The sequence below is a fragment of the Globicephala melas genome, chromosome 9 (genome assembly GCF_963455315.2).
Source record: "Globicephala melas chromosome 9, mGloMel1.2, whole genome shotgun sequence".
NCBI lineage: Eukaryota > Metazoa > Chordata > Mammalia > Artiodactyla > Delphinidae > Globicephala > Globicephala melas.
The window spans coordinates 96,224,122-96,236,920 of NC_083322.1; the positions used below are offsets into that span (position 1 = coordinate 96,224,122).

Sequence of the window (12,799 nt, forward strand, 5' to 3'; positions counted from 1 at the left end):
GGAACACAGTAGGAAACAAATAATTACACTACCAAAAGGAAACAGATATTTGAAGCAATTATCTAGAAAACTCTAGTAAAAGACCCTATTCTCTGATAGGTTATTTTGCCTTTTCTATTGCTTCTTTGGTTTCTAAAAACTACTAAAACTTCACACATGGATAATCGTAGATCCTTTCAATATAGAAGCTTCTTCAAAATATGTGCCAAGATTCAGTAAAATCCACACTTAGAGACAATCCTATAGGACAAACAACTCAGTTTCTTCAAAAATTATAATAATAAAAAAGAAACCTACAGATTAAAAAGAAATTTAAGAGCTATCAGTAAAATGTAAGACATAGTGTCTGGATCCTGATTCAAGCAAACCAACCATAAAATTATGAAACAATCAGAGAACTCTGAATACTGACTGGGTATTTGTTATCATAAAATGTGTTAGCTGTCTTAAGACAATGGTATTGTGGTTATGGTCTAAAAAGTACCCCATCTTTAGAGACACATGCTTAAGTATGTGGACATGAAAATAAATCATGCCTGGAATGGGATTCAAACCAATCAACTGGGATGAGGGTTCAGGTTGGGGATACAAGTAAAACAAAACTGACCACAGGATAACTGCTGAAGTTGCAGGATGAGTACACAGGGGTTCATTATACTATTCTCTTTATTTTTGAAAATTTCCATAATAAAATAAGTTTTTAAAAATGAGAGTTTTGTTTTGATACTGTTGTATTATAAAACATTAAAGAATTTCCATTTTTAATGAAGACTTCCAGACTTCCAGAAAAATATAATTTTCTGATGGACCGTTAACTGATACATTAACTTAAATCTTACAAGTTACTTAGAAACTGACAAACAAAAATAATTTTTAAAATATTGTACAAATTACTGAATGTTACTATATCAATAAAAGATCACTAAAAGCTGGAATTTTAAGCCAAAAGCAGACAACTTTGATCATCTTAACTTCAATTCTAGGTAAGGGTATGGGCTCTGCAGTCAGCCAAATCTAGGTTTATATCCTAGTTCTGCCCTTTTCTATCTATTAGATAAATGTTTTCTGGCAAGCCATTTTACTTCTGTGAGCCTCAGGTTCTACATCTTTAAAATGGGGGTAATAAAATTTCTTCATCAATAAAGCGCTTAGCACAGGGCTTGCCACATAGTAAGTGCTCATTAAATAATTCAAATAATTCCACTATCCTTCATCAATTCTAAATGCATGTTTTCATACTCTAACATCTCTGAAATTGGGATGCATCTCATAATTGATGGCATATTATGGTTTAATTGGCAGTTTTTTTCTTTAGTGGTATGTAAAATAATTGGTGCCTACTACTAACAGGTAGCAGCCAAGATTCAATATAATATGGTATCAATCATGATAGAAGTAGATTCCCAATTTCTGTTTTAAGATTTTTCTGAATATATAACCAATTTGAAATTTAAAAAATTTTGAAGTATGAGCAAAATATTTTCAACACAGCACAAACAGAACGGTTTAGAGACAAATTACTTTTTTAAAAAATGGTTTATCAATTCCATTTTTGTATAAAACACATGGGAGAAACCTAGCCAATCAACACACAACTGTTGCCACATGAAAAGATATTTTTATCAAACTTCGAGTCTAAGAACATACAAATGTTTCTTTTTCATATCTACAGTAATTGTCTATGCTTTTCCACTTAACTGTTTTAAAAATTCCACATATCCCCATTATTTCTTCTGTCCCAGTTACAGTACAATGACGGGGAGGAAGAAGGTTGGTTAGAACAACTCTCTAAGCAGTTTTCTGCTGTCCCTTCTTTCCAATCAGAGACTTGTGGATGTGAGGGATCACACCTAGAATGAAATAAAAAGAAACAGTATTAGTAGAAAAACTTTAAGCTGGCTATATCTTTTTTTTTTTTTTGGCTGCACTGAGAGGCATGTGGGATCTTTAGTTCCCCAAGCAGGGACTGAACCCGTGCCCCCTGGAAGCATGGAGTCTTAACCACTGGACTGCCAGGGAAGTCCCTAAACTGGCTATATCTTACCACTTTAGGGCTTCAACCCCAAAAAGCAATTATATAAAGAATGAGGACCTCCCTGGTGGCACAGTGGTTAAGCATCCGCCTGCCAATGCAGGGGACATGGGTTCAAGCCCTGATCCGGGAAGATCCCACATGCCGCAGAGCAACTAAGCCCGTGCACCACAACTACTGAGTCTGCACTCTAGAGCCTGCGAGCCACAACTACTGAGCCCACGTGCCACAACTACTGAAGCCTATGTGCCTAGAGCCTGTGCTCCACAACAAGAGAAGCCACTGCAATGAGAAGCCCGCACACCGCAACGAAGAGTAGCCCCCACTTGCTGCAACTAGAGAAAGCCCACAAGCAGCAACAAAGACCAAATGCAGCCAAAAGTAATTAATTAATTTAAAAAACAAACAAAAAGGCTTTTCGAAAAGAATGAAATTTACTTAAGTCCCCTTTCACATTCTCATTCTGTTAAAGTATCTATACCAAGGGGTCCCCATCTTGGGGTCTGGGAATCCCCCTCTAAAACTGTATGTAAAATGGTGAGATTTTATGTGCTTTTTTTAGAGAAGAGTAACCACAGCTTTCAAGAGGTTCTCCAAATGTGATCCAAAAAGTATTAAGAACCACCAATTTATATCTCACCTTCACTGATCCTGACTCATTCAATTATCTCAGCTCTGATTTTCAAGAGCATATTAAGCAATTTCTCACGATCATTTTTCAAACACAGTTTAAAGGATATGGGAAATATTTTAAACACCAGGTTTTAAGTCTCACATATGATATTTAGATGAAGAACTTGCTAAAATAAAAATAGCATTGTATATGGCTACAAGGAGAAGAAATATGTATTCAGATCATAATGAGAAGTCTAGAATTGTCAGACTTAACACTTTTGGAACTTAAGTTTCTATGTTCTCTAGTTGGTGATACAAATGTACTGGATCATCTATCTGAATTATCTATTAGTTAGGCCAGTTAACAATCTAGGCTGAAGAGGAAATAATACATACCACCCCCAGCTATGGTAGCCTTGATAAGAGAATCCAACTCTTCATCACCACGGATTGCAAGCTGCAAGTGGCGCGGAGTGATCCGCTTAACTTTGAGATCCTTGGAAGCATTACCTGCCAGCTCCAGCACCTACAAAGCATCCATTGAGATAGCACATCAAACAAGGGTGAAGTGTTTAAGGATTCAGTTTAGGCCTGCAATTATAGCTAAAAAGATCACTACAGCATCTACACACAAAACACACAAGATACATATATAAACCAACACTAAATTTTTTCCAAATTTCTATAATGCTTTTATAGAACTCTTATTACTCCATTTCGTCCTTTTTTTCTTTCTTTTTTTTTTTTTTTGCGGTACACGGGCCTCTCACTGTTGTGGCCTCTCCCGTTACAGAGCACAGGCTCCGGACGTGCAGGCTCAGTGGCCATGGCTCACGGTCCTAGCCGCTCCACGGCATGTGGGATCTTCCCGGACCGGGGCATGAACCCGTGTCCCCTGCATTGGCAGGCAGACTCTCAACCACTGCGCCACCAGGGAAGCCCCATTTGGTCCTTTTATATTCATTCTCTGCAAGAGAACTAGAAACTTGAGCAAAAATCTACTTCTATAGAAAGAAAAAAGACAAGAGATAATATTCCTTAGCCAAGAATCTATTCAATAAATGTGAACATCTAGAAATATATTTTAATATACCCATGTAGTCTATTTTTTCATGGCCCTTAACAGCTGAAATTTATTGCTTAGCACTTCTAGAACAATTTTAAAATATAATTTAAAATAATTTCTTATTCAGAGTTTTTAACATCACTGGGCCCTATAATCTGTAGGCAATAAGCTAGAAGCCCTTTATTCTATAAGGGCAATTTTCAACTAGAGGAATTTCAAAGTCCCAGTTGGTCATAAAATTGCATTTTTCTTTTCTTTTCCTTTTTGCCTCCATAGACTGTACTGGCATTATAAAACCTTTGATGGAAGTAACACAAAAATAACTCCACAGAACCTCCTCACTTAAACAGAGTGGTGGGAAGCCTCGGTGTACATCCGAAGCAATCAGTGTGCTTTAAAAACCACCAGTACTCTCTACTCCATTCTCCCTTGCAACCTTCACTGGTCTGGGGTGAGGCCTGGCACCAGTATCTTTTGAAAGCTTCATAAGTGATCCTAGTGTGAAGCCAACGTTGAAAAGTGATTACCCCTAAACTTAGATTTCAGTATTTTCTTTACCTCTATTATTGACTAAAACCCCAAAATTAAATATTTGGAAAATACACATTGACTGCATATGTGTGTGTGTATGTATGTATATGATTATTATTTAATCTTAAACTAAAAAATCATAAAGTTCCTAAGAATATAGATAATGGGAGTTTAGATGGGACTTGAAAATCTGAACCAGAAGCCTATGCCTCTACATGAGTGCACAAAGTGCATACCTTTCTGAAAAGTCTGCAGGTAAACAAATAAAAACTGGTATAAGAGTGATAAAGCAGAAAGGCTCTTAACTAGTACCAATACAAAAACATTACCAACACAAAATCCCTGCTTGTGACATAGTGAAGTTGAAACTATCAATGTTAAATCTCCAACAGGAAAATAAATGACTTGGTAAGGTTAATGAAATGACAGCAGTGATAATTAACACACAGGTTAAAGCTAAATCTTTCAACCTAGCTCCCAACCACATCTTTCTCAAGTAGGAAGCTTCCCCATTTCTATTAGGTTGGCTATCTCTATCAGTTGACTTGCTTGTTACTCAACTTCCCTTGCTTGGAATGTAGCTGAAGGAGTTTCATGGCTTCCCTTTTGTTTTCCTTAGGAGGGATTAGAATGGAGGAAGTAGTAGTCCATGACCTAAGAATTAAGAACTCTTGCCCAATTAACTTATCTTCCTGAAAAGTCAAACTGAGTAAGATACAGCATTTTATGCATACAACCATGCACAGAACCAGAAGGTTGCTTAGGTCTTTTACCAAATTTTGTTATCGTAATATAGTTGTGATATTTAAAAAATATGTATCATCACACTGCCAAGACTTCACCCCACCTCAAATCTTTATTAACTAAGAGTTATGCTGGGGCTTCCCTGGTGGCGCAGTGATTGAGAGTCTGCCTGCCGATGCAGGGGACACGGGTTCGCGCCCCGGTCCGGGAGGATCCCACATGCTGCGGAACGGCTGGGCCCGTTAGCCATGGCCGCTGAGCCTGCACGTCCGGAGCCTGCACGTCCGGAGCCTGTGCTCCGCAACGGGAGAGGCCACAACAGTGAGAGGCCCGTGTACCGCAAAAAGAAAAATAAAAATTAAAAAAAGAGTTATGCTGTAAAAAAAAAAAAAAAAAAGAGTTATGCTGTAACTTCACAAATATCACCTATCGATTATATACGTATTTCAGAGTTCATTTAATTAGTAGTATGGTATTTAAATTATTTTACACTTGTCACGTCACTTAAAAATATGGATTATTGACACTTACTTAACTTTAAAAAAGAGCACACCAAAGTTCTATTTGACACTGGTACTAGGTAATAGGCTGATAAGATACATCTAAAAACGCTATTAAAAGAAACTAACAAGAGTTTGTCTTTTTTATTTCAAACCAATATTCCATGGGTTTTCGCCATTTATGTCCAAGACACCTCCAGGATTCCCATATATAACATTTCCCCCACTAACCTCAGCAGTGAGGTACTCCAGAATTGCGGCACTGTACACTGCAGCAGTGGCACCGACCCTTCCGTGACTTGTGGTACGAGTCTTCAAATGTCTGTGGATGCGGCCCACAGGAAACTGAAAGAGACCACCCAAATGGGAAGCACTGAAGTCTTAACATCACACTACTGAATGTAATCAAAGGCTGAATAATATGAGTAAAGCATGAACTCAAAACCAACACCATTCTCCCATTGTGACCCTTTCTTTCTACTTTCTGAGAACAGGCACTTTCTCACCTCCAAAGTTCCCTAATCCCACTTGTCTGTGCCTTTGACTAACCCCACTCCCAACTTTCTTAAGGACCTTCCTTATCCCGTTACTGCTCCATCATTCAACAGCTCCAATTGCTTCCTTTTCGCTGGCTCCTTTCCTTCTGCACACTTCACTTAAAATGTCTCCACCTGTCTACAGCAACTGCCTCCAGTTACAGTCTAGACGTCTCCTTTCCAAAGGCAAGATTTAAAAGCAAACCCTGAAACCCCTTTCTTGTCACCCATTTTCTCCCAATCCAACCCTGGCTTCTGTTAAACACCATTCTGAAAGACGAGCAGTAACATTCTAACTACTAAAATCTACTAGCCAGCAAAATCTACTTCCAGATTGCATCCTTAAAGAGAAAAGGCATGACTGTTTTGTTTACATCCTTCCCTAATTCTAGAGCTCCCCGAGATCAGGATCCATGTCTTACTCCCTTCTGCATCCTCAGTAACCGCATGTTACGTCGTCTGACACAGAGGACCTCAAAAACCATTTCTTCTGGGCTTCCCTGGTGGCGCAGTGGTTAAGAATCCGCCTGCCAATGCAGGGGACATGGGTTCGAGCCCCAGTCCGGGAAGATCCCACATGCCGCAGAGCGGCTAGGCCCGTGCACCACAACTACTGAATCTGCGCGTCTGGAGCCTGTGCTCCACAACGGGAGAGGCCGCGACAGTGAGAGGCCCGCGCACCGCGATGAAGAGGGGCCCCCGCTCGCCGCAACTGGAGAAAGCCCTCGCACAGAAACGAAGACCCAACACAGCCAAAAATAAATTTATTAAAAAAACAAACAAGCAAACAAAAAAACAAAACCATTTCTTCTTAGGCCGAAGCAATTACATAGTTCTAATACGAACTCTGACTACTCCTCAGTCTTTTCATTCTTTGACTCAAATACCACATCAAATATGGTAGGGGGTCCACCAATGCCTTTCTGATCCTTTCTCATGCTCGACTTAGGAAACTTATCCACAGCACAAGCTGCCAATTTTACGTAAGTGACCTTAAATTTCTAATTCTTTTGATCACCTCTCTTGGAAAGCTAGACTCAAATCTACAACTTTTGGACATTTTCATATGGATGTTTTGGTGGAACTTCAAAACGACTGCAGTTAAGTTTATTATTTCATAACTTGCCCCTACTACAAACTCTTCTGCTCCTTAGGGTCTAAGCCTTAGAGAAACTTCTCTTTGACCGTCCTCTCAATCCCATACCCCTCCTCCCATTTTTGGGGAGCATACACAAGCCTTCTATTCTTTTCCATCCTACTCAAGTTCAAGTATGTTATTACCTTATTCCTAAACCACTGCAACAGTCTGTATCTGTCTTCCATCTCCCACTTCAAGGTAAGGACACTTCAAATAAATTCTAATTGAGATTTGCATGATGTTCTAAAATACAGAACGTACCCACCAAGTACAAGTTCTCGCCCCCCCTTTCTTCAATATCATCCAGATCATGTCATCCTCTTCCTCAAAAACTTTCAATGGCTCACTACTGCCAAGAAGATAAAAATCCTAACCTTATAGTCTGGACTTCAAACTTTCCTGTTTAAAAAGTATCTCTTACATGTAGGGAATAATTCTTACTCATCCAGAAAATTCTGAGTTTGTGGATTAAAGCTGCAACAATTTAAATATACGAAATTTGAAACCATTTAGGGCTTTGAGTATATCACTGAGTCTACACTTGAAGGTATCGGGGAAAGATTCACAGGACTAGTGGACAGTTCATTATTCTCTCATCCTGAAAGCCGATGTACCACGACAAACACTCTTTAAAATAAAAGCCACAGCATACTCACTTCAATCTGATACAATTTATAAAAGAACTAGGAACATAATTATAATCTAGAAATAATAGATTTTAAGAGAGCAAAATCACCAAATTCATTTAAGATCTTTTCATAACTTGTCCTTGTTTAGAAGAAGAGAATACAAATTATATACAAGGGAGTTGCAGGACTTCCGTGGTGGTCCAGTGGCTAAGGCTCTGCACTCTCAGTGCAGGGGGCCCGGGTTCAATCCTTCGTCAGGGAACTGGATCCCACATGCCGCAACTAAGAGTTTGCATACCACAACTAAAAAAGATCCCGTGTGCCGCAACTAAGACCTGGCGCAGCCAAACAAACAAATAAATAAATAAGGCAGTTGCTTTGTGGTTTATATTTTGACCAATTAATCTCATTATCAAAGGCCAGTAGTACAAGTATACTTTTGTAATTAAAGAAACACCTATGAGTCATGAATTATAACAGTAAAGAAAATAATGAATTACAACAGCATGGATGTTACCTGTAACCCAGCTCTCTGTGAGCGAGACACTGCCTTAGCCTTGGCCTTCCCACTGTCCTTTCCAGCTTTGCCTCCAGCCTAGGTGGAAAAAAGTTCCAGATGAAGAATCGAAAATGCTATTTCAAAACTATTTAGGACTACAAATAAACTTACCTACAAAACAGAAGTACAGTTACAGATGTAGAAAATAAACTTATGGTCCCAGGGGGTAAGGCAGGGGGAGGGATAAATTGGAGGATTGGGATTGACATATACACACTATTGTATATAAAACAGAGAACTAATAAGGACCTACTATATAGAACAGAAAACTCTACTCAATACTCTGTAATGGCCTATATGGGAAAACAATCTAAAAAAGAGTGGATATATGTATATGTATAGCAGATTCACTTTGCTGTACACCTGAGACTAACACAACATTGTAAATCAACTATACCCCAATAAAAATTAAAAAAAAAATTAAACTTAGGAAATAAAATTTCTTCTAGTTTTACTTTAGGTAGTTAAAAAAATCTAGGTGATCTTCAATTTTAATTATACATGTGTTATATCTCCATTTATTTTATTTTTTAATAATTTTATTTGTCCCACAACTGATGATGTTGATTTTTTTTTTTGGCTGCACCCTGCGGCATGTGGAACTTCCTCGACCAGGGATTGAACCTGCACCCTCTGCAGTGGAAGCGGAGAGTCTTAACCACTGGACCATCAGGGAAGTCCACTATTTATTAATTTATATAGAAACAAGGTCAAACCTTAAATACTTTTTAAAAATGAGATTTCTAAAAATTTGAACATATTTTTCAGACTGAAGAATCTTCATCAAGTCAATATAACTCTCATGCTATAAGTATTTCATAATAAAATAATTTTTAAAAATGTCAGTATGTATCATTTCCACAGAAACATTCAGAACTTAGCTCTATGGGGAGAAAAAAAAGCATCTTAAAAAAAAATTAAACAGAGAATTACTCTATGATCTAGCAATTACACTTCTAGGCACATACCTAAGGAATTGGGAACAGGGACTCAAACAGATATTTTCTATACTATTTGCTATTTTGTTTATATCAGTATTATAAACAATAGGTAAAAAGCAGAAACAACCTAAATGTCTACCACAGAAAAATGAATAAACAAAATCGTGGTATATACACACAATAGAATAGTATTCAGCTGTAAAAAGGAAGGAAATTCTGAAACATGCTACAACATGGGTAAACCTTGAAGACATTATGCTAAGTGAAATAAGCAAAAGGACAAATATGTATGATTCCACTTACATGAGGTACCTAGTCAAAATCATAGGAACAAAAAGCAGAATGGTGGTCACCAGAGGCTGGGGAAAGGGGCAGAATGGAGAGTTACTATTTAATGGGTACAGAGTTTCAATTTGGGAAGATAAAAAAGTTCTGGAGATAACTGGCAGTACACTTAAAAATGGCAAAATGGTCAACTGTTATGTGTATTTTACAAAAAAAAAGGGACATACAAACTTATTCTTAAGGGGTTAAACAAATACTACTTTCAACTGATAAAGAAATATTTCTCAAATAACATGAATGGTCACAAACAGGACACAGTATATAAATGCAGTGGGATATTATGCAGCCCTTTCAACAAATGAGTTACAAATATGTGCTGATAAGGAACAACTCACAAAACATACTTGTGTAAAAGGCAAGGTATATGCAAGTGCAGTGAGCTTTTGTTTACATAAAGTGGAGTACTGTAGAGTGTGTGTACATATACATTTCTAGAAGGTCACACAATACGTCAGAAAAGTTATCTGCCTCTAGGGATGGAATACTAAGGATCTGACTTGAGAGGGAAACCAATATTCTCTTTTGGGCTGTTTGATTTTACTACTTAAATCTATTATTTCTCCTCTGTTAAAAGAAAAATTAGTTAAATAAATCAGTTTACATGATTGGCTAGTTGTTTGAGGATGTTTTTGAAGCAGAGGTTAAGCTTTGAAATGGCATATTCCCTTTGTCCCTTTGTAATGGTTTCCTTAAAATACTTTTTAGGCTAAAAATCCCCCCCCCATGTTTATCTCCCAAAACCATATGGGGGAGTAGCCATATATTCTCACTTCTTCAAATAAATCTTTTCAGCTCTATCTGCCCTGCTGTAAATACATTAAAAAAACCTCTCAGTTGGTGCATGAGTCTAAAACTACAATCACTGTCTATGACAATTATGAAATTAGTAGTTATCCATTAAAAACTACCAACTGCAGGGCTTCCCTGGTGGCGCAGTGGTTGAGAGTCCGCCTGCCGATGCTGGGGACACGGGTTCGTGCCCCGGTCCGGGAAGATCCCACATGCCGTGGAGCGGCTGGGCCCATGAGCCATGGCTGCTGAGCCTGCGCATCCGGAGCCTGTGCTCCGCAACGGGAGAGGCCACAGCAGTGAGAGGCCGGCGTACCGCAAAAAGCCCAAAAAACAAAAAACAAAAACAACAAACAAAAAAAAAATTACCAACTGCAAAACTTCCCAGGCTTCCCAATTTACTGCTCTTAAGCAATTTTATCACTTCAAATCCATCATACTTGCTATTTAACCTATTTGCTTTTTAAGGAAGTAGACATGAAATCAGTTTTTTTTTTAAATCTCAGTGTTAGGACTTCCCTGGTGGTGCAGTGGTTAAGAATCCGCCTGCCAATGCAAGGGACACGGGTTTGAGCCCTGGTCCGGGAAGATCCCACATACCACGGAGCAACTAAGCCCGTGCGCCACAACTACCGAGCCCACATGCCACAACTACTGAAGCCCGCGTGCCTAGAGCCCGAGCACCGCAACAAAGAGTAGCCCCCGCTCGCCGCAACTAGAGAAAGCCTGCGCACAGCAACGAAGACCCAGCCAAAAATAAATAAATAAATAAATAAATTTTTTTTAAAAAAAATCTCTAAGTTAAATGACTATTTCCGTGGTTTCCGGATACAGTTCTCATACTTAACAAAAACAAAGTCTTATGTAATCAAACTTGTGCGAATATAAAATTGTACAGTAAAAAAAAAATTGTACAGTAAAATTTTTCACAACCCCCTCAAACTCTGTATATACACCCTCCAACTTCACACATTCATTTTAATATGTCTGATGACTGATTGAGAAACAACATACAAGCACCATAAAATTTTTGATTCTAAGAACTGTGTTAGTATTAACCTGGGTTAAGCATCTCGGTAGAAAATACGCCTATGGAGCCAGCTGGAGTGTATTTCAGTCAGGAAAAGTTGAAAACTGGATGCCAAGAAACTTGCATACTAGTTCAACAGATACATGCTCACGTCCCCTCAAGTTTAAAATTCTCTAAACAAGAATGACAACTCCACGCCTCCTGTATTTTTAGCTTATGCGACCGTGCATGTATTTTTAGCTGCTGGTAAAAGGGACAGCCAATATGTGGCAGGTCGCTAGAAATTAAATGAGTGACACCTTCGAAACCAGCAAGGACCAGGAGAATCATCCGCTTGAGCAAATCAGTTTACAGACAGATCTAATCTGTGCCTGAGTCGGCCGGCGGAAGCGCTTCCGTTAACTGCACAACTACAAGTCAGAAACGGGGTGCGACCATCCGTAAGGTCGAAGCCAGGTCTAAGACGCGAGAACGTCACAATAACCACAATTTCTGTTTGTGGTTCAGCCCCGGGCAAGGCTGTCTCCGTAGGGCGCTCGGGCGGACACTGCTCGTCGCCTCGGCGTCGCTGCTTCGCTCCCGCGCGGGGCACGACCACCCTCCAGCGCCTTTCCCTCCCAACTTCACAAGGGGCCAAGTTCCCTCCACTCGCGTTTCTAAAAACCACACTTTTTTTTTTTTAACCGACGCACAATTCAGGAGTCAAAGTCGGTGGCAGGGGCAGCGGAGGTGCTGCAGAGAGCCAGGGTTGTCCCGCTCAGGGCCATCGGCCTCGGCCCGCGCACTCAGTTCGCGCCGGCGCCGCGGCGGGCGAGGCCGGGACCGCGGGGAGCCCCGCCGCCTGACGCCAGCCCAGCCGTCGTAGTCGCCTGACGCCCGCCCGACTGACGCCCGCCGCCTCAACAGGTAGCGGCGCCGCCCGGCCATCGCCACCCACCCGGCCGCCCCGCAGACTTCACCATGGTCTCGGCCGCTCCCGCCCTCGGTCCCGCCGAGCCACCGCCGCCACCGCTCGCGCAGCACCGACCACCGCCGCCGCCACCGCCGCCGCCGGAGCCCGGACAATAACCGGGGCCCGCCTCGCACCACCCCAGCCAATGCCTGCTCGCCTTGCTCGTTTGAACCCCGGCGACCGCCCAATTGCGCGCCTCCTTCTAACAAAACCCCGCCCCCCAGCACCTCCTCCCTAACGGCTGTTTGTTTTTGCACACGGCACGCAGAGGCGGAGCCTCCGACCCCAACACAGACGCGCCTGTGCGCGACCGGGGGCGGAGCCAAGCGCCACTCTCCGCCTGTCTCCAAGGCCCGAGCCTGACGAACGGAGACACTGACCAATGAGAGCGG

General features: G+C 40.7%; 1 protein-coding gene across 3 annotated transcripts; it reads right to left on the reverse strand.

Moving 5' to 3' along the window:
- Positions 1-621: 621 nt before the first annotated feature.
- H2AZ2 (H2A.Z variant histone 2) lies at positions 622-12,539 on the reverse strand. Of its 3 annotated transcripts, XM_030871243.3 has the most exons (5): positions 12,415-12,539; positions 8,309-8,386; positions 5,720-5,833; positions 3,044-3,173; positions 622-1,850 (listed from the first exon to the last, which is right to left on the reverse strand). In XM_030871243.3, the coding sequence occupies exons 1-5, from the start codon at positions 12,415-12,417 to the stop codon at positions 1,789-1,791; spliced, it is 387 nt and encodes a 128-aa protein (XP_030727103.1). In that variant the 5' UTR covers positions 12,418-12,539; the 3' UTR covers positions 622-1,788. The 3 variants fall into 3 exon arrangements, with proteins under 3 accessions (XP_030727103.1, XP_060160867.1, XP_030727104.1); XM_060304884.2 differs by lacking the exon at positions 5,720-5,833; XM_030871244.3 differs by lacking the exon at positions 8,309-8,386 and having other exon boundaries at positions 12,415-12,521.
- Between the last annotated feature and the right edge of the window lie 260 nt (positions 12,540-12,799).